The sequence below is a fragment of the Chelonoidis abingdonii genome, chromosome 5 (genome assembly GCF_003597395.2).
Source record: "Chelonoidis abingdonii isolate Lonesome George chromosome 5, CheloAbing_2.0, whole genome shotgun sequence".
Classification (NCBI taxonomy): Eukaryota; Metazoa; Chordata; order Testudines; family Testudinidae; genus Chelonoidis; species Chelonoidis abingdonii.
The window spans coordinates 40,920,268-40,943,137 of NC_133773.1; the positions used below are offsets into that span (position 1 = coordinate 40,920,268).

At 42.6% G+C, this 22,870-nt stretch overlaps 1 protein-coding gene across 1 annotated transcript in view; it reads left to right on the top strand.

The window, feature by feature from the left end:
• Nucleotides 1-211: 211 nt before the first annotated feature.
• SYNPO2 (synaptopodin 2) overlaps nucleotides 212-22,870 on the top strand; it is a 135,247-nt gene continuing 112,588 nt past the window's right edge. The window contains exon 1 of the mRNA XM_032762531.2: nucleotides 212-453. Coding sequence (XP_032618422.1) covers nucleotides 349-453 — 105 coding nt within the window. The 5' untranslated portion in view covers nucleotides 212-348. The remainder of the gene's footprint in view (nucleotides 454-22,870) is intronic.

The window sequence follows — 22,870 nt, forward strand, 5'->3', positions numbered from 1 at the left end:
GCTGTCAAAGGCAGAGGCTCTTGTGGTTAAATATAGCCTTTTTAGCCTCATGGCTCAGTCTCTTTTTTGTGGGGTTTTGCAGCATTATTTTACTTTACTCTGAAGGTGGGCTGAGCATAGGCGAGTCTGACGAAACAGTGGGCTGGGCTCTTCATCTGTGAGAGTTCTTACATTCTTGTGAATGACTACATTATAGAGAGCAGTACGCAGCAGCAGCAGCAACAGAGTGGTGCTCTGCTTCTCCAGCTCTGCCTGGCAGGGAAGCCTCAAGTTCAGTGAACATCTACAAAAGCTAGAGAACTTTTCATCTTCCTCTGCAGATGAATTCTGCCTAACTGCACCAGGAAAATGGGCACAGGGGATTATATCTGCATTTCCATGAGTGGAGGGGCACCTTGGGGCTTTAGATTGCAAGGTGGCAAGGAGCAAAAGCAGCCTTTGCAAATCGCTAAGGTAGGACAATGAGAGAGATGTTATTAGTGTGTTATGACAAGGAGAGAAAGAAAGAAGCTTGTTGTGATCTGTATAGCTTCCAGTCAGAAGCCTTGAGGCAAGCTTTATTGTGAGGCTGGCTATGTTTGTTGGAAATGTATTTGGGGAGCTGCTTCCACAGGTGCAGATAGTGATTTTTTTAAAAACAATAGGTAATTCTTACCTTTTGATTACCTATAAGTACCACAGCTGTTTTCTTGCATGGGAAGGGCAGAATCTTATGAGACGATGAGTGCCTTCAGTGCCTACTGAATTCATTGGGTGTGGTGGAAGTCACTCAGCACCACACAGGATTGGGTCCCCGGTTAGCAAACCCAGTTTTGACTATTGATTTGTGACACTTTCTCTAGTCTTGGCATGGAATAAATAAATGATTTGGCACGAGAAAGTGTTCCTACTATTTTGGGACTCCTGGAAAGCATTACGCAGAGAGTCATCACTTCATATTAATGAAAAGTACATTCTCTGGAAATAGCTTTAATAGTTGCCAAACATGCCTTGATATGTATTTCATGGATTATAACCTGAAAATTGTTGAGCATATCACAGTTTATATTTATATATGAAGTGAAAGTACACAACAAAAAGTCTAAAACAACTTGAAATGGTCTCAAACCATGACATTTTTAAGTAGTTTGATTTAAAATAAATATTCATTTTATTACAGACTATGGTTTTTCATGGTTATTTAGGAATTGTAGAATGATAGCCATGTTTCCACATTATGTCATCTTAGACAAGGGGCCATTCTGTCCACAGCTATGGTATCAGCACAAATTCAATACTGCGAGAGCAGATTTTGGACTAGTGAATATAATGAATCCTGTCAGATTAATTTGAAGTCCTGAGATTAGCTTGTATTTTATACCAATAAAATAAAAAAGAAAACAAGAAAAAAGGGTATATTCATTATCTCATAGTATTCAGTACTAGGAAGGTTGCTAAATTTTTAGGAATTTGATTTTGGGGCATTATTAAGCTAGTTCTTTAATCTCGTACTTCTTTTAGCTGGTAATATACATACTAATTACAGTTGCATTAAACTAATTGGGTTAGTTTTTCCAATATAGCAGAAATATTAGATATGGGAGAAAAGGATTTTCCTTGTTTAAAACAAGGGGCTTGTGTCCGTTCTTTTGCTAGGAAAATAACATCTTTCATTCTGTTGTCTCTGAATTACTTCCAGCCATAAAATTAATCTTATTCAATAGTCAAGCTGCAGTTTATTGAACATATTTTTCTCTTATCATTTGTAAGTATCATTGTCTCAACGTTTATTTTTAAATATTTCACAATACTCTAACAGTGTTTTTTGTTTAAAAAAATCAAAATCTGTTTGCAGCAACTCTTTCTTTGCAAGTAGCTTCATCAATAGTAGGTGATGGTGGAATTCTGCCACCTAGTGAAAACATCAAGGAATGCAAAAGTCAAAGGAGATGGGTAGAACTGGGGTAGCTTTTGTTTTGTCAAAGCAAAGCAAAGCAAAATCATGGTAGTTTTGACACAAGGTTCAGGTATGGCCCATCTCTGTTACAGACAAAGATGAGTAAAGTCAGGGGTTTTACAAAAAACAAAAATATCAGAGATAGTTTGGATGTGTCCTAAGACTAATGCACCAAAACCACTAAACCACTTGAACCCTGAAGTTAGGAGAACTAGCCAAGTGATTACAGTTGTGACTCATCTCTAAAAGCAGGAACCAATAATTTTTAGAAAGGATCATTAAGGAAAGTATGTGTGTTTTACTTGTAATTAAAACCAATCAAATGGCCAAGTAATGCAAAAACTTTAGAACAAGCTTTATAAAAACAAAATTAAATATATTTGTAAGGTACTGTTAGTAAACTAATATCTCATGAAGTTGATTATGGGTACCAGATTATAATTCCTCAGCTGCTGGTTATGATATGGCCCAGATCACTAGGGACTGAAAGCTGTCACTTTTGACTGGCCTGCCACCCAAGGCTGCTCCTTCACAAGGCCAAGAACTTTTTTGGAACCCCAACTTATCAATACCTTTCCCACAACATGCCTTTTCCTATCATGACCAGCCATGGAGGGTACTGTTAAACTCCAGCCAGGGCTTAATAGGGGCCTGCTGTCTGACTCCCCACAAGATGTTCTGAATTGGCAGATCTCCAGGTCAGCCAGCCCTGTCTACTGGATGGGCTGCACTGACAGGTTCTGGGTGCCCAGGCAGATTAGGGTTTACTTGGTGCCCTGCATATCAACAAATGCAGGCTCTGTCAGACCAGCAAAAGAAGTGAATTTCAGAGTAAGGGTTTGTCTAGACTGGGAAAACAAGTTATGTTTGGGAATGTATTAGCTAACACACTTTAATTAATGTGCACCTGTTCTAGGCGCGGCATGTTGTGTTTAAAAAACATCAGCTGTTTGAGGATAACCCTTGTCTGCCCCCTATGGTTGACCATGACCAACTAACTCAACATGACTTGCCCAAAATAGTATTTAAAACTGTTAGTTAAAATGGAGAGTGACCAGGTGAATGAGGTAGGATCTTTTATTGGACTAACTTCTTTTGGTGAGAGAGAGACAAATGTTGAGCTTACACAGAGCTTTTCTTTAGGTCCTTTTATATATATATAAAATATATATCACTCATTTTCTAACATGACTTATTTTTGCTGTCTAGACAAGCCCTAAAAGGCCCCTTGCTGAACATATCCTGCTGTCAGTCTTCAGATACCAGGCCCTTCAGCTGCTTTTAATTTTGGGGGTCACAATACAGGGAGAGAGTCAATCTCTAACATGGCTAGGACCCAACCCCTATATGGCATACAAAACACTAATGAATTATACCTGAGCATGAACTTTTCTCAGTATTGCTTCAGGTTGTTTCAAACCCTTTGCGTTTCACTTTCAGTTTCAGGTTCCTTTTGAACAAAATATGGTGAAATTAAATCCATATTGAAACCCCTCCGCTTCTATTTGTTGCAAAAGTTCCTGAGTCTAACATAATTATGTAACCAACTGCCATAAGGTTCATTACTGAACCTGAGGTAAAACAGTCTGAAAAAAATATCCAGAGACAGAAAAACATTTTGTTGAGTGTTATGGCAAAACATTTCTGAGCACTAAAAATGTTTGTATGGAACCTAGTTGGTTTTGTTTAATTTGAACTCTAAATTAGCCAAGTATCTCATGGCTTCAAGTAGGGCTGTGAATAATAGTTACAACAGAACATGAAAACCTAAAAAGTAAAGGATTTCACTGTCAGTTTCATGTTTTGAGTAAAGAAAAAAATGCCTTTTGTGTGACAGCAAAACTTCTTGGGTGCAGTCACTGGATAAAGAATTGCAAAATGGTTCCTCTTTCCTCCCCAACCCCAAATAAACAGTTTTTGACATTTCAGTGCAAGAGGGTTGTAGTTATGCACTTGTAGCTTGATATGGTTTAAAACAAAGGAAGGGAAATTTGCAGTGGATTTTATTCCATTTTAGAAAGACTATTCTGAAACCTACAACAAATTCAGTTGTGCTAAAAAAACATGTAAAGTATCTAATATTGTTTTTTCCAAAAAAGGCCCAGTCCTGCTACCAATTGAGATATAGGTTGTTCTGCCACAATATCAATGAGAGAAGGATCAGACCCAAAGTTTGTGCCCACAAAGATAAAACATGGTAGTGTGATACTTTCAGAGAGGAATCTTTTTATTGGCATAATCTTTTTTTGCCAGTGTATTCTCAGAGCTGATCAGAAATCAATAAGCAGTGAGACACACTTCTCAATAGTGTTAATTTCCCCACAACCTCACAGGGAATTAGAGACTGTTCTTCTTTACCTTTAGTCGTAAATCTTTTTTCTTTTAGGGGGAGAAAGGATTAAATGTCCTTTGAAGCCTCACGAGGTTTAAGTATTGGAAGCTATGTTGCTTGAATAGTTCTACTCTGCAAAGTCTCCTATCTTAAGTTAACAAGACTTTGACATAGCTACACGTGAACTTATTTGCTTACATATTTGTTACACGTAATGGATCAAATTAATCCAGGGTATAACTCCATTAACTCACCTGATTCCAAAAGAGTTACAAGAGGAATTAACCTAGCCCATTATATATATAATGGATGTTAAGTGTTTACTACAAAAACTCGCATAACTAGGTGGGAAAGTCATGTTTTTCTTTGAAGTGGTTTTCTGGATATTATTTTTTCTTTAATTTAGTTTTTATATTTTATAAAATTAAAAACTTAAAAAAAATCCAGGTCCTTCACTTATGTTATGGTGGACACAGAAGGCACAGGAACATAAAGATAAAAAGTGCCATCTTAATTTCATGCAGCCTGGCTTTTTAGCAGTTTCATTGTTATTTCAGAACCATTCTCCTGATTCAGGAAAGCACATAAGCATATTTTGCCCTGAACAGGGATGCATATGTGAATCGGAGCCTTAGTACACATATTATACACTGGTCTCAACCATTCTGTATTCTTTATTACTCTGAATATCTAAGTATTTATTTTTTAAAACAAAACATTCATTCTAACAGATGACATTCAGTAAAGCCACTTCATTCTCTTTGAGCAATACTTTGAATATAAACATTTTGTCACTGAAAAGAATAGTTCTAGTTTACCGCATCCACAGAATGCTCACACTCTCTTTTTTTAAATTAAGTAAAACTCTGTTAAATATTTACAGAACTATTAGCCATAAGTATTAATGTTATGTTTGGAGTCATACCTACAAGATGAGGTTTTCTGTTTGATTATTCCTAGCAAAAATAATCCAGAGAAATTACTTAAACTTCCTGGGGGAAAAAGCTCTACCTCTCCATCAGCTCTTAGAATGATAAAGCCATTCTGCTGAACACAGAAAAATTAATTGATTTCAGTGGGGTTGTGTGGGGCTTTTTGTGTTGTTGTTGTTGTCTTTGAGAGTGTGCCATATAGGGTGACCAGACGTCCCGATGTTATAGGGACAGTCCAGATTTGTGGGTCTTTTTCTTATATAGGCTCCTATTATCCCCCACCCCCTGTCCTGATTTTTCACATTTGCAGTCTGGTCACCCTAGCACCATGGATTATCTTATTTTCCTTGCTGCTCCACACCCCCTCATCCTGTGTGCTGCATCACATCAGAGCTACTATTCACTTGCTGTAGAGGCCTGGCTGAGTTTCCCTCCAGAAGGCATCAGTTCTGCACAGTACTCGTACTGCACCGAGCACCAATGAGAGCAAAATCTGTGCAGCTTTTCCAGCTCCTGCTGGCTCAGGAAGCCAGAAATAAACAATTAGGCCCACTGAATTCAATCAAACTATTCTGACTGTCACCAGCTGAGGATCTGGTCCTTACTTTTTTTTTTTTTTTTTTAACATCGTTGGCTCTTTGAGCCTTACAGGAAAAATATATGCACATGCATTAGCTGAGTAATCAAAAATATATACCTTGAAAGTTTAGTGGGGAATCCTCCCGATTTTATTTTTTAAAGCATTATTGATTTTAGTGCTTGTGAAGGGTATGAGACTGACAGCGTTAAAGGCTAAAGTTGTCTGTCCATAGAATGAACTCCCCAGCAGTGGAAAGTCTTATTAGGGTGGACTGGCAAGTAAGGCATATTTACACACAGCCTTTTGCCTGAGGAGTTGTTTGGAGGGGCTGTGTTTCTTTTCTGAAGAAGGTTTTATGAAGTCCTTTAACTAATACTGACCCAATTTAATAACCAATAAAATTTTGCCTGTGCACATAGGACTTGATCCAACTCCTATTTCAGTCAATGGCAAACTTCCATTCACTTCAGTGGGGCAGCAGGAGGCCTGTTATAGAGATTTGACTAAAAATCAATCTGAAAATTGAAACAATAAATTAGTTTGCCAAAATCAAGTGGAAACTGCCTAGTTTTGAACTCTGATGATGAAATACTATGTTTGTCTTTCTGGCACTGAGTAGATAATGAAAAAGAAATTCTTTCTAATATACCTTTACCACAGGAGGGGTTATTTGGGCTTCCAAAGCATAGAGTTGTGAGTATTTAAATCATTTCATTGCAGAGGGAAGGAAGGAAAGCTTTGTACTCCAGCAGCAATGCCAATGGAAGTGTTTAGTACTAAGGCACTCGTGTAGTACTGCACAACAGAACTGACACAACTGTATACTCTGTTTGGATATGCAGCCTCCATACCAAACTGTTTTTGGCATACTTTCCAAAAGCATTTATACAAATACAATATGGTCTGGATAGATGGCAAATATTCATTTGTGTTTGTTTCTAATAGATAAACTTTAAAACTTTATGCCAAGAGAGTTTTCAGTGGGAGAGAGTACATATTGGCTCAATATACATAACTTAAGAAAGTAAAGCTGTATCTAAATACTAAACTTACATTAGCTCTTTTGTATAGTGCTTTGCTTCATTGTTTGAATCCTTTGCTGGAAACATTTAAAGTGTACTGTATGACATTATATTTTATTGTTTTGTATTTCCTGCCATTCTATTCTTATTAACTTAATAGTAAGTTTTCTTGGCTAAATTCGCAGCAAAACAGCATGGCAGAAAATGATGTTTATAATATCCTTTAGGATCGTGTCGCATTCTGGGTGGAACTTGGGTTGCTTTACACTTATCTTCTCAAGCAGAAATGATTGAAGGAGCCCATTATTCAGGGGAGTAATGCTCAGAGTTTATTACGCTATAAAATGGCTTTTATTTTAAGAGATTGCTTCTAGTTTTGGAGGAACAATTTTGTCCCTGCAATTAATTGTGGACAACAATGAGAGCATTTAGACAGTGAGCTACCTGACTGAATCCAGAATTAATTTCTACCACTATTGCTGGTGGGAACAAAAATGACATTACAAAATTGGAGGGCAGGTTAAGGGGCTTAAAAATTGGGACCAATAAAAACATGTTATATAAGGAATGATGGTTTTCCCACTTTCTTCAGGTAGTTAGCTTGTCTCATCAGACCCTGCAGCCCTTTTGAGTGCACCGGTCACATTGGATGATAATGGAAGGACTGCAAGATCAGGCTCCAAGCTGAGGATGGACAAAGCAGCAAGACTTGAGCACGCACCAGTGCTAGTCTACACTGGGAAATTATATCAGCACAGCTACATCCTATGCTAACCTAACCCCTGGTATAGACAGCCTCTTGGGGAGGTGGATGACCTACATTCATGGGAGAACCCCTCCCATTGGTATAGGTGGTGCCTACAGCGGCTACACCATAGAGTTTTTTTTGCTGCCCACACTCCAGTGCAGTATAATGTTGAGCATGAGGGCCAAAATCTTTAAAAGAGCTGAGCACCCAGCTCCCACTGAGAACAATGGGAGATGGAGGTATGCTGAGCACATTTGAAATTTGGCATTTGGTGGGTGCCTAAACACCTAAAATGGAGTTGAGCTTTTCTGAAAAATATAAAAATAAAATAAAATAAAAAAAAAATCTAGCCCTGAGTGCTCTCATGTTGACTGGAACTCTAAGCTTCAAACGTAAGCCCTCTGGGTAATATGCCATCTATTGCAGTTCTGACTGCGGCACATGAGAGGATCCTTTCCTCCTGATTAATAGACTACCTCCATCCGTTTCTCTGATTGCCTCCATAGACATACATTTCAGTTCTAGATCCACTATCTATTGCCTTTGCTGGGTCCTTCTCCCATTCTTCCTGATCAGGACAGGGGTATCATACACAGGAAGCCAGTTCTTCAGCTTCCATGGAATTGACAGTTTGAACCAGATAAGGATATTGGCTTGATCCTCTTGAACCTTGCAGTTGTGGAAGTGGGTATTCACCCACGAAAGCTCATGCTCCAAAATGTCTGTTAGTCTATAGGGTGCCACAGGATTCTATGCGGCTGTATGTGTTAAGTGTCATAAGCATTTGGGAAACTTTTCCTGAATGCTGTAGAGATCGGTTACTGCCCTGAACAGTTAGAATAAATGCTTGTTGCAAAAGTGTGTGACTCATGTAAAACTTCAAATGACAGAATGAACCATTTGGGGGACAGAGGTGGAGTAAACTATTTTGCAGCTCCACTGCTTGCATCATGTCAAACATTAAATTGTAAGCTCTTCCGAGTAGAGATCACATCTCTTTTTTTGTCCTGTAGAGCACCTTGTGTACCTTTTAGGCACTGTAAGGACAATGATATAATGCTAAAAACGTGTTTACTTGTGAATGTATATTTCATTGCCATGCATTTCTTGGAAGTCTATGCAGATGTAAGGGGACTGTTATCCCCTTACTAACATTCAGTCGGAGTGTTTTGGTTGCTAGCTCCCAGCACTAAAAGGGGAGGGATCGATGGCAAATCAGGACCCTGAGACTAACAGTCCCCAGGAACAATGGCGAGAGGCCAATGCTTCAGGTCAGCCTGATTGACAGGGCGGGCAGGCTAATCAAAGAGAAGAAGGCCACGGTGGGTCCTGTCCTCCGTGTGAGCTGAAATTGCCTGGATCAGACAGAGTGGGGCTGAGCTAAGGTGAGAGTAGGGGCCCAGGCTAAGCTGCTGGAAGCAGAGCTGCAGCCCAAAAAGCCAGAGCACAGCCTAGAGAGAGCAGACCTGCCCTGGGAGCAGAGCTGCAGCAACCAGAGCCAGAGGGGCCAGACAAGCAGCCCAGGAAGCAGGTGAGAGCTAAGAGAGATTCACAGAAGCAGCCTGCACAAAAAGGGCTGAGCAGAAGTATATGCACCTGCCAAAGTTATGAGTTGCCCTTACTACACTTCATTCCCTTTACATTCTTTCTCCGCCTGGTAGATCCTGACAATGAGAGAGAAAAAGCCTGAGGCATTGGCACAAAACCCTAAAATCAACAAGATTAAAAAAAAGTTTAGATGTATTTGATAGAAAGTTTGTTCTGTTGTGGGTTTGCAGCTTCAGAGTGCCAAACCAAAGCAATTCACTTTGGGCAAGGTATGGACTTTAACGTATAAGAACTCCAGCGTACAATTTAAAAAACATGGCCCCAAGAGGATGCTAGGCAAGAAAATCTCCTCAACTAGTGAGTCGGGAGAATAAGGAGTAAGGGCCTCTACAGGTCTGTGAGTGTGGTTGGAGCTTCACGCCAGCCAGGTTATGGCTTTCACAGTGGCTGTGTAGGAGCTCTTAGAGTCCTCCGGGCTCTGGCAAACAGGTCCAACCAGACTGTCAGAGACCATACTTGGAGGAAATCCTTGCTCCTTCGGAGCAGACTAAGCTTAAGCTCCAGGGGATAAAGGGCCAATGAGGGCGAATATTAAAGTCCCCTTGGTTTGCACAGCCGGCCCCTTTCAGGAACCAATGCAGGGCTCAGCAACCCCTCAGTATTCGCTCCATTTGTCCAATCAGACCTGCAGAAAACAGAAATAGAGGTAGGCAAGACCAGCACTCCTCCTTCTACTTCTGCTATCAATGCTTTGCCCTCAGAGACCATCTCAAGTTGTTCCAAACAGACATTTTGATGGGAGCAGCTCAAAAGGATGGCGTAGCCAATTCCCAGGATGCCAGATCACCACATTCTCCTTTTTGTAAACCCACCTCCCATCTGTCCTCAGTGCTTGGTTTCCCATATCATCACTAGACTGTTCGGATGTTAAGCAATGTAGAAGTAGGATACACCCTCCAGTTATTTTCTACCCCTCCTTCCCCCCCCCCCCCCCCCCCCCCCCCATCGCCCTTCCCCAGTCCCTCTGTCAGGACACCTTCAACATGAAAATGAATTTAAAGGTCAGGAGGTTCAGTCTCTCCTTCAAGTGGAGCCACAGGAGGAGTTCCACAGCAAAATTAAGAGGGGAAGGGTTTCTAACTGCCATTATTTCCTAATCCGATAGCCAAGGGAGTCGCAGATCTACTTTAGAACTGCATGGCCCCCTCCCCTTTCCAAAAACAAAAAATTTAACTCAATAACGAGTAAAGTTTTGCAAGGCACCCCTGCATCATTATTACTTCTCATGGATCCTGGAGACTGATATGCCACCCTTTGAAAATAGATGCGTACTTGCAAATATCAACATACACAAGGCACAGAAAGTTTCCTCAATCACCAGTCAGGCACAACAGTCTAAACTGCGAACCATGACGCAATATCATTTGTGAAGATTCCGTTCGGTCAGCCCTGTCCGCAGCACTGGGTGTTCACAAAACGTACAGATTGCGTGAGGTATACGTCGCATACCTCCAAGGAGACTCATGAGCTGCCCACGGGGCTGCTCATTACAGTGGACGAGCCCTGTAGTAGGTCAGAACAACTCAGTCCAAGATGGACGAACATATATCACTCAGCGTGCACTATGTGAGCCACGAACCACCCCCTCCATTGACAAAAATTTGGTTGGTCCAGGTACACCAGCGTCAAGCGACACTTAGAGCAGAACAAACGTAGTGGAATCCTATTTTGCTGCCTCCGAAGAACCACTCATTAAACCTCTCGCCAGTCGCATGAGAGCAGCTTAGAGCTAAGAGGTAACAGTCTCATCAGTTTATACAGAGGTTATCGAGCGATCTGCCTCATGGCGCTCCAAACTTAACCGAAGTAAGACAATGGCGAGCGAAATGCAGTAGCGCTGTATCCTACCACCATGTTCATCTGAGAATAAGTTTCCTTGGCACTCTTGCAAACTGAGTTCCACGAGCCCTATATATGCACCTAATTTACAGATTGATACATGAACCAAAATATTCTAGAGATACAGCCAATCAGAGTAGATAGTAGATTATTGATTATCTCCGCAAGGTACTCATCCATGAATTCTCGTGAGAAACATAACAAAATGCGATCCAGTATAGAATGACACTTTTGGTTCACTGACATTCTTTCGCCACGTCTGACTGCGCCATTGCCGCCGCCAATTCAATTGCAGACATGGAAGGGCCTTTCCTTGTCGCTGCCATAGCACCGATCTAATCCATCCAAATCAAGCGAGCTCTATCCATTCTAGTAATTGCACCTCAGTACTTACACAAATGAAGCACTATAAAACTACCATCTATACGTCTAAGAATCACATCCACTATACCAAAGTAACTTGCCTTTGGCAATGAGTTTAATTCGTCACTTGCTTTTCTCTACATTCCTGTATTCTTAGGTGAACAGCACAACCTTTAATAACGATTGGGACCGCGATAACAAGCCTTAATAGTCAGTGGTTATATTCACAGGCAAAGAGGAACATTCAGCTCTGAATAGAAAAGTTCATTCACATGGAATATGACTAGTCGACAACTAAGCAGAATATCTTGAGTTATGTCCATAAAAGGAATCTTTCTTCATGACCTTTTAGGATAGCCGTGAAAGCTCACTTAACAGTAAACACACAGAGTCACTCAGCTGTTAATTAGACTCAACACCACCATAGACATGTCAGTGTTAAGTATATCAAATAATAATGATAGTGCTCTCTTAAGATTGTAGCAGATGGCAGCTTCTGGAAGTAATGTATTAATGATAAGCAACACAACGTGAAAACCTGTGTACCTATGGATTCTTCCACAGCACGACGATGCATCTGGGATACTGCCCGGAGAGCATCACTCAAGGATATGAATACTAACACTCTATTACCGTGCATAAAGAAGTGGGAAGGCGCGGAGCACCAAAAATTGTATTTTGTGATGCGAACATGAAGCAGATCTATCACGAAAGAATAGCGCACTGGCAGGAGGTACCATGAGATGATGAGTAAACTATTTGAGAGCTATGCACCACCGCCATGTATTATGGTACCTCATCAATCCTGGACTTGTGCAAACTACACATTGAATGAATTTAAAGCCATCTTACCGATAAATAGAGTAGATGTATATCTCTCCAATCATTTTGTCCTGTAAGTCATGGCGGCTATCGACGCTATTAGTCACTTTTAGACAAGCGACCATTCTTTGTTACATAGCTGAATAAATTATAACTTCCAAGTGCAGCATAGCTATCTGGAAGAAAGGATCCCCTCTATGGCATTACAGTCGCATACACGAGGTAATTTAAACTGCAACTTCAGATCACAACACCACACACGCAGAAGGACCACCTCCTCCAGCCCTCGCGGCAAGTGCGTCTTGCGTCTGCTCAGCCCCCAGCCTAACACGCCGCAGGCGGATCCCCCGCACTCGGCAACCACTATCGACGCACTCACAGCCTCCAGCGCCACAACTCAGCCGCAGCAGGACTCGCTCACTCGATCGAACGCCCGCGCGGCAGCCCGCTCAATCAACCAGACGAAGCCCCACCAGCGCCCACCGCCCGCTGCGTCTCCGTCCCTGCTGAACGCCTGAACAATGAACCGCCACCGCTCCGCGGCGCCGCGCTGAGCCCTACCGGTCGAGATCCAGGCTGGTCCTTCTGTACAGTGAGACTGAGAACTTGTCATGGTTTTTATCTAGGCAGCTATGTTTCACTCAGATAGAGATATGCGTCAACATAGAGCGCTAGAGAGAGGAGACCTGAGCCACAGGAGGACCACGCCTCTAGATCACTAGTCACATGCACCACGTATCACCAAGTGCCTCTCAAGACAGTACACAGCTCTTTGAGCGCCAGCGATAAGTATAGTAATGGATTGAGAGCATAATAAGAGATCCGACATATTCAGTAACAACGACCATGAGCACAGAATGCAATATACATAAACCTATGTCACGTTGGGACAAGAATTAGATATACTCCACACCAGTGGGACACACTCTATTAAGTACTTCGAACTAGATTCAGCACCTAGCTGAGAGGCAGGCCATACAAGCACCAGTATGCTCACGCATAGCACATCACTTGATATACAGAATGTCAGTAGGACAGATGTTAGCAGAGGGCTCACTACACTGTGCGAGCGTACCAGATAACACGGCGCACATCTCCATCTCAATCGAGTACCAGAGTCAGTGAGCAGGGGCTTCTGCTTATCTTCGGCTTTTCCAAGGGGTCACCGATCACTCTGGTAGGAAAGGACCACAGAGAGGATACACTCTTGGTGCAGCAGAACATAAGAGGAACCAGCAATCAGCCGCGATGACCTAGCATTCTCAAAACACGGCACTTCCTGCGCAGAGCCCACGTAACTTGGAGGCGAATCGTCACTTATAGCCGCATTCACTGGGAGACTTATGAGTCGAAGGCGGAGTGCGAACTAAACGAGGACCGGAGACGAGAAAGAGTACTAGGGCAACCTTACAAAAAGCGTCAAATAGCCAGCGGACGCAAACGATGTTGGCCACCCTCACAGCCATCACACTGCCGTCTAGACAACCGATTCCTGACCCACAAAGCATCCTCGGTGCCTGATTCACAGCGCAGACCGCGAGCCTGAGCTATCACCGCACCATCAAATGGTAATTTGACCTTAACCGGAGAAAGAAACTGTGAAGTGCCCTGAGGTCCAGAGACCACTGTTTAATGGTCCAGTGCAAAACAGAGCGAGGTGATGTGTTTTCCTTTAACCTTTCCCAATTTTTCCTATTCTTGTTTTTAAAAGTAATTGTTAAATTAAATACTTGATTTGCTTTAAATTTATGAAATTTGATCAGTGGGTCAGGGAGGTGTGCAAGTGCAAAGAGAGTACCCTGGAAGTGGGGACACCCCTAGCCCCTGTCCTTGTGGTGACCACAGCAGGGTTGGGGGTTGAGGCCCCCAGGAATCCTGGGCCCAGCCTTGTTGGGGTTACGAGGACTCTGCCAGACAGGAGAGTGGAAAGGGAGTCCTCAAGGGCAGGGAGACCTCTGGGTAAAGGAAGTGGGAGCAAGGACTCAGATCCTTTCACTAGCCCACTTCACTGGGGTAGTGCAGAAGCCAGGAAAGTTCCCCAAAATAGCGGGATCATTCCCCACAATAGCGGGACCATTCCCCTGCTTACACAGAGGATAGGCTATTCAGTCTCAAGTTGAAGATATTTCAATCCGTACTTTTTTTTTTTTTAAAAAAGAATTTGGTGCTCATGAAGTATGCTATATGACAGCACTAGAAACTAGAGGTCTTTGCTTACTGATGTTTTGTCTACACAGCAAAATTAGATGTGCATGGGTAAAGTGCGAATTTAAACCACTATAATAACACTTGTATGACTATCTGTGTGGTTATTGTTATACTAATACAAGGTGCCCTTTTCTCGTTTAGCATATGTTGCTTTGGAAGCTGTATAAGAGAAAACCCCCCCAAAAGCCACTCTTTCAGGAGTAACAGTATCTACACGGGGAGTTATACTTGCATAATCACAGTGGGTTAAGTATACAGACAAATATACTTGGTGAAGCTTCCCCTCATAGACAAACCCTCATACAATAAAGGAGGCACATGCTGGAGCTGTACAAACTCCCTCACGATACCCCACCAATGTTCTTCAGCTATCACGTCAAGGAACACATCTAGTTAGTCCTCCATGCCCATTCAAATCCTTGGCTTCTTTCTGCCACCAAGGGTGACAAGTTAGGTTTGAAAATCCCAGTAGGCTCCTATCTGCATCTTAGGTGCCCAAATAACTTTTGTAAGCAGAGTAGGATGAGCTCTACCCTGACATCTGGTGGTGAATTATGGGAAGTGCAGAAAGAATTTCAGGAATTGTGAATTCTCAGATATTTGCATGGGCACACCCAGCATAGCCCAGCCTGGGATGGCTTATTTTGACAGCTCTGGGATCCCCAATTTCTTTGTTATTGGGGCAGGATAAATAAAGTGTTGCCAGCTGGTTATGTGAATGAGGAATTAGGAGACTGCTTTATGACAGAGATGTCTCAATATAACTTAAGTGACACTTGCTAAACAAGGAACATGGGTTCCAATACCCAGTGAATTGAGAGAGGTTGGGGATTGGTGTGTGTACTTGATGGTATGGGCCCCTTTTGAGGGCCTGGAACACCAATTGCACAGTTTCCTCTCTCCACTGTAAAAGAGTAGAACTAATTTTGATTCCATTAGGAGTCCGTCTAGAGACTGCTGAGCTGAGTTCATGTTGGGCCAATGGTGCACCAGCACCAGGGCTCCCCTACTAAGAGCTGAAATCACTGAGTGCTGTGTTAACTAGTGGGGGAGCCTGAAGACTTATTGTTAAGCGGCTGGCAGAGCAGAGCAGTTTGCAGCGTGTTGGAGCAGCCCATGGAACAGTGAGCAGAGTGAAGTGATTTGCAGGGACAGCTGGAGGAGTGGCACAGCAGGTGTAGTGGAGCTGGTCGTGGTGAAGGCTGTAGCAGAACTCCACGGAGAGGCGGAGCAGTTGGCCCTGGCCCACAAAGGTGCCCTTAACACCTTGTGGACTGGACCCCCCCCATTTCCACCCAGGCTGGGGGGGGGTAAAACTCTGCAGATAAACTCTTGAATTCTGGGGTGGCACTGACCAGAGACTTTTGGGTTGTTGAGACTTTGGGTGATTGGACTTAAGACCCTAAGGGGAAAAGGACATTGCCAAACGTGTACTTGGAGGTGGGTTTTTGTTTATGGTTTGTGTTATAATCCTGGTTTGTGGTGTTTCTCCAATGGGATGCCGCATTGTTTCCTTCCTTTATTAAAAGGATTTTGCTACACTCAGACTCCGTGCTTGCGAGAGGGGAAGTATTGCCTCCAAGAGGCACCCAGGGGGGTGTGGTATGTAAGTGTCCCAGGTCACTAGGTGGGGGTTCGAGCTGGTTATGCATTGTGTTATTGAAACGGAACCCCTGGATACTGAACCCCGCCCTTGTTGCTGCCAACTCAGAGGGGCAGAAGGGTTACACTTTGAAAATGTGTCCCCAGTTCAGCAGAGAATATGAGCATGTGCTTAACTATCAGGGACGGCTCTAGGTATTTTGCCGCCCCAAGCATGGCAGGCAGGCTGCCTTCGGCGGCTTGCCTGCGGAGGGTCCACTGGTCCTGCAGCTTCGGCGGCCCTCCCACAGGCGTGCCTGTGGAAGGTCCTCTGAAGCCATGGGACCAGCAGACCCGCCGCAGGCACGCCTGTGGGAAGTCCGAAGCTGCAGGACCAGCGGACGCTCCACAGGCAAACCGCCGAAGGCAGCCTGCCTGCCACCCTTGCTGCGCTGGCAGAGAGCCCCCTGCGGCTTGCCGCCCCAAGCACGTGCTTGGTATGCTGGGGCCTGGAGCCGCCCCTGTTAACTACGAGCATATGATCAAGTCGCATTTACTGAATGTGGGTGGACTTAGGCACATGCTTAAATGCTTTGCTGAATATGGATGGACTGCTGAATCCAGACCCCAGGAGGGAGCTAGCCTGGTCACTTTTTACTGAGTTCTGCAGAGTGAGGCCCTTTATACAGAAGTGACCTGCTTTTTCCGTTTGGCAAGGGAGGAGAAGACAGGTAGATATTTCTGCCTTGTCTGGGATCAGGAGAAATCTGCTGGGGTTTTGATGCATCTTGCCAGAAGTGACCGTAACTATTTATCTTGTTTGGGTATTTTTGTTTGCTGTGCTTTTCTGCTCATTTGGTGTTTTGCTTTTTCTACCCTGAGGTAGTGAATAGAACTCTTTTTCATTTAACTGGATTTCCCCCACCCCATCCCACTTCCGCTGAAAGCTGCCTGATGAGCTGTAATTTTTGTCCACATTTTCCTTCCCTTATTCTATGAACTGTTATTGCTACTTGCTATTTGACTGAATGCCACCTATAAGGAACAAAATTCTTTTGGAATCTCTAAAGGTTCTGAAAACTTTCTGCCTAGAACAAACTATTGCTTGGAATAGAAGTGCAGAAGCTAGCAGGGCGCAGCTAATATAGCTGCTGCATACCATTCAGTAGGCTGTTCTTCAAGTTATATTTTGTAGAGTTCATATCAAACACCTGCTGACAAATTTAATTGAGATAGATAATTTCTATATCCCTTTTTGTAACTAAGGGGGAGGAATAATTTCTTACATTGTGAGGGTGTAGCAAAAAGTTTTTGCTAAATAAACAAACATTGCATAGCCATTTCCCTGAACAGTCATGAAAATAATATTCTAGAATAGTTGTGGAAGACTTATACACATGATTCTTCTAATTTGAAGGAACTATTACTATATAAGGTTGTCTATTTTAAGGAAGCTGGAACACATAAAACTACTTAATGTGCTGGAAGATACGTTTTGTGCAGGGAGGTACTTGTTTGACTTTATTCATTGCAATACTAAAATGAAAAATAAAATTTGCAAAATGCTAGGCTTGCAGGGCGACCTGTGCCTTGATAATCAGCATGGTTTCATTCAAATTCTCAGTGATTCAAGTCTATATATGTTATTGACCAGTACAAAGGAACTATTTTTCAAGTTGAAGTATAGGGTTGAGTTACAGAAAGTGCACAACATTTTTTTATGTAATTGATTATTAAACATATGGTACTTTAAGCAATGTTTATGTATTATTTCAGTGGACAAATTAATTAGATAACGGGATCTGGGCTGACTTTAGCTCCCAGATGTGTACTACCTGTCAGAGATTATATGGGGTGCTTTTGGTAATTTAAGCAATCACTATTATAATAATCCCAAAATCCCATCATCAACATGTAGATATGCCTGAGCTGAGTAAACATCCAATCATAATGCAGTCACATTATTGAGAATTGCCAGATGTTGCTATTTCATGCAGTCTTACAAGTTCTGCTTAACTGAATGTGGAGGCAATTACATGGTTGAGAAATACTGGTGTTAGTTGTGGTGCTTTTTCTTAGTGGAAGCTGTTGCATATCATGCAGCAAAGTTTGTTACTGCTTTTGTCTTTCTGATGAAATCATTTCTTAGAGAACTACTTACTTCCTACAGGATATCTATAGATGTAAATCAGAACAAGTAGTACATAGAATCAAAAACATTACAACTGTCCATCTCCCAACCCCCAATTCCACACCTTGCTATCTGTTACTTCCACTCCTTATATCATGTTTGAATTTCGACTGTAATCTCTTCAGGGCAGCCACCATGTGCATCTATATATCTGTAAAGTATCTAGCAGATTGCAGATGCTCTAAATTAATTAATTATGAAGTGGGATACACTTAAACTATGATTTCTTGCCTAAATTAACCTCCCAGTGGGAAACTTTGTACATTAAGACAGGTTTCAGAGTAGCAGCCATGTTAGTCTGTATCCGCAAAAAGAACAGAAGTACTTGTGGCACCTTAGAGATTATCTAATTTATTTGAGCATAAGCTTTTGTTGGCTACAGCCCACTTCATCAGATGAATAGAATGGAACATATAGTAAGAAATATATATACATACAGAGAACATGAAAAGGTGGAAGTAGCCATACCAACTGAAAGAGACTAATTAATTAATTACAGTTGGTATGGCTGCTTCCACCTTTTCATGTTCTCTGTATATTGTGACAAAGTTCCTCCTCTACCTTGGTGGGTCCTGCGCTTATTGGCGGATTTGTTCACCTCAGTGATCTTCCCCTCTTGTGGAACCCACTGTCTGGGTCAGCTCCTCCTGTGTCTAACCAGGAGTTGGGAGGTTTGGGGGGAACCCAGGCCCACCCTCTACTCTGGGTTCTAGCCCAGGGCTCTGTGGCTCACACCTGTCTATAGTGCCTCCTGTAACAGCTGCATGACTGCTACAACTCCCTGGGCTACTTCCCCATGGCCTCCTCCAAACACCTTCTTTATCCTCACCACAGGACCTTCCTCCTGGTGTCTGATAACGCTTGTCCTCCTCAATCCTCCAGCAGTACACTCTCTCACTCTCAGCTCCTTGCCTTCTTGCTCCCAGCTCCTCACACACGCTCCTTCTCCTCTGGCTCCTCCCTGCCTGACTGGAGTGAGCTCCTTTTTAAACCCAGGTGCCCTGATTAGCCTGCCTTGATTGGCTGCAGGTGTTCTAATTAAAGTAGCTATCTCTACTGCCTTCTAGAAAGATCTTAATTGGCTCCAAGTGCCTTGATTAACCTGGAGCAACTGCCATTTGGTTACCAGGGTACTAGGGATTTGTTTAGCCTAGGGCTAACATACCTGTTTCTCAGTACTTTACTGTAGCCATCTGGCCTTGCCCCATCACAATATATATATATATAATTTCTTACTATATGTTCCATTCTATGCATCTGATGAAGTGGGCCGTAGCCCATTAAAGCTTATGCTCAAATAAATGTGTTAGTCTCTAAGGTACCACAAGTACTCCTGTTCTTTTTGTACATTAAGGGTTCCAAGAGTGTGTCACAGTGGGGGAAAGCTGTAATAAACTGCAAGGGTGGGGGAAGGCTGCCACTGTGAAATCTCCAGCCAGGTTGGAAGGAAAGACCTTTGGTGCTTATCTGAACCAAATCCACAGTCTGAACTAGAGATGGCCCCAACCTAAAAATCTGCCTAGAAATACCTCTGAAAAATGCAGCAAAGAGTCCTGTGGCACCTTATAGACTAACAGACGTATTGGAGCATGAGCTTTCATGGGTGAATACCCACTTCGTCGGATGCACGTAGTGGAAATTTCCAGGGGCAGGTATATATATGCAAGTAAGAAGCAGGATAGAGATAATGAGGTTAGTTCAGTCAGGGAGGATGAGACCCTCTTCTAGCAGCAGAGGTGTGAAAACCAAGGGAGGAGAAACTGGTTTTGTAGTTGGCAAGCCATTCACAGTCTCTGAAAGATGGGCAAGTAACCCAGTCTATTTAGGTTTTAGATAGTGCCTATCACTACAGTTTCTAAACTAGACCCAGATCAGAATAGAAACAAAAATCCCGGAATGAATGTCTCCCCATTTTTTTTTTTAAATTATCTGAATTTTTTTTAAATTATCTGATTCTATTTGGAACATCTTGAATCTTTCCATTGACTTCAGTGAAGGTAGGATCAGGCCCTAGATTGTGACAAAGTTATCAGAGTCTGCTATTTTTCAGGGTCATTAGACTAACTTTACCAGAAGCTTTCTGAGTTCATGGGATCATTTGTGACTCAAACAATGATGTGATTTACAAATTTGTATTATCTAGTGTGGGGTAGGGAGTTTCAGACCCTCACAATTAGGGATTTCCTCTAGTAAACTGTACAGCAATTGTGAAAAGTAACCTAGTAAATCTAAATTAAACTAATATGAGGGGACACTGCGTGCCTTTTATACTACACTGGAGAGAACAAGGCAAAGGAGTTAATAATTAGATCTGGGAAGATCATCTTTGTGGCCCTTTTTTTTTTTAAAAATGTCGTTACATGATTAAATGAAGCATTAAAATGCATTCACTGAAATAATGGTGGCATACTGTGTACAACTCTTGTGTGTCACTCAGTTTTTGTTTTCTTCAACTGACGATTAGCATAGCTGTCCTGGAAAAAGTTGCATAGATCAGAATTAATAGACTCACCCTTGGTGTCATTGATTGAAATTAAAATTAGAGCCGCAGTGAATTGTTCAAATCAGACTTAAACTTGGGCCCTTTGGATTCCTCCTTAATCAGCTTTGAAGAACAATTAAGAGCAAGCATGGTTCATCAGCTTCAGAGCCATGCAATGAAAATGAAGGAACAGCAGTTGAGCCACAGTTTGGGAAAAATCTTAGCTGAAATTGAAAAGGGTGGGGAAGAAGCTACAGGTCTATGTGACAAATGCTTTCTTTCCAGGGATTCCAGACCAAAGGTGAGCAAACCAATTTACATAAGATAGGAACCAACCTGAAAGTACTTCCAAACCTTGAACTGAAGCATTTGAGGGTTGAGAATGATCAATGTAGTTTCCCCACTTCACTTCATTTTCATGCACTTGTGTGCACCAACCAGAGCTGGAAAGTGAACTACTACAATATTGTGCATTTTTCAAAACAGGAGGAACCATTTATGGTGTACATCCTCTCCCTACGTTAGAGTCATGGCTACATTCCTGCAACCTGTTCAGAACAGGTCACCTATTGACACTGACCCATGTACTATATAGCTGCTGCTCATTCACTTGCTAAAGAACTTTAAAGCTTCTGTTAATAGGTTTCAAACAAGTGAAAAGTGAACCTCAAAAATGAGGCTGATCCTGCAAGTTAACAATAGCCTCACCTGTGATCAATGGTCATTCAGCAACCCCACTGGATGCAGCCTGGAGTCTAAAAATTAGACTGGGTTTAAATAAGTATAGCAAAGTTCTTGAATCTACAAAATGTGGTGGAAATCTCACATAAACAGACTTCTTTGAGATTTCTGGTCCTACTAGCTTCTGAAATGCTTTTCTGCAATGTTGCTGTCTGGGTAAGAGAGTGGAACAGTTTGCTATACAATTAGCCCCCTCTGCTATTTGATATGAAGTAACTTTATAGCATCATTTCAGGTTGCTCTGCACCCAGTCGGAAGGGCAGACAGTGAGAAAAGATGGTGGGGGGAGAGGCCAAGGTACATGAAGAGTGTCACCAGGTAAATACATGTAGATCCACTAAAAAGCATCAGTCACTAAAGGTCAAATTCTGTCCTTGGATATGTCCAAGGAATTTCCATTGACTCCTACCAGAGTTGTACAATGTGTATCCAAGAACTAAGTATGGTCTTTAACCAGGAGGAGACTGGAAACTGATGATATCTGAAAAAGGGTAGGTAAAACTGAAAGCCTAGTGTGGACACAATCATATCAGTACAAAGGTGCTTTATACTGGTATAGATGTTTTTTCATAAGCATCTTTACAATAGTATGCCCAGTGTGACTTTTCCAGCCAGCCCCCTTATACCTGCCCCCCCCAGGACTTTGCAAGGTAGCATGGTGACTTTGCCTCAGTTTTCCTACCCCACCACTCATCTAGCTCTGTGCCAGATGGTTTCTCCTTATGACTCTAGCTGGTTTGTTGATTGTTTATTGCCCTGAAAGAGGGGAGACTAACAGCCCAATACACCAGAAGTCCTATGTACCGAGGAATGGGTCAGTAATCCCAACCCCCAGCAGAGTCCTGACTTCTTTGCTGGGGATGGTAGGAGAACTCAGACCCTCCCATCCACTCACACTTCTGGGTTCCAGCCCAGGAACCCTGTATTAAGCAGCCTGGACCCGTTCCTCCCAGTCCCTTGCTTCTGCCTAACTCCCCTCTCTTATAGGCTTTTTCCAGACGCAACTTCTCCTCTCAGAAATATTTCTAGGAGCCATCCTCTCCTTTGAGCTGCAGCCTTCTTATCCCCCAGCTGTTGCTGGCCCTGCAATTAGCTGCAGCTGAGGAGATAGCAAGCCTACCTGTTAACCCCTTAGTGGCTGTGGAAGAAGGGGGTCTATACATGGTATAACTGTGTCCACACTAGCGCACTGTTCTGCTTTAACTAAAGTGGTTTCAGATTGATACAGTTAAAACAGTACATAAACTGTGTGCAGACCAGCTCTCGGAACAAGTTCATAGTAAACAGCCTGCTGTAAAAGCCTTTAAGAGCATCACTGGTCAGAAGTGAGATCTATTTGCATGCATGCCTTGCTAAAGGTTAGACCACTCTAGGGAGTGTCCAAGATGAAATCCACTTGCCAGTATACAGCCTGTGTAAATAAGCTGTGTGTGAGAGAGAGGATGGACTCTCCCCTCTCCCATCCAGGCTACTTCACTACTGTGT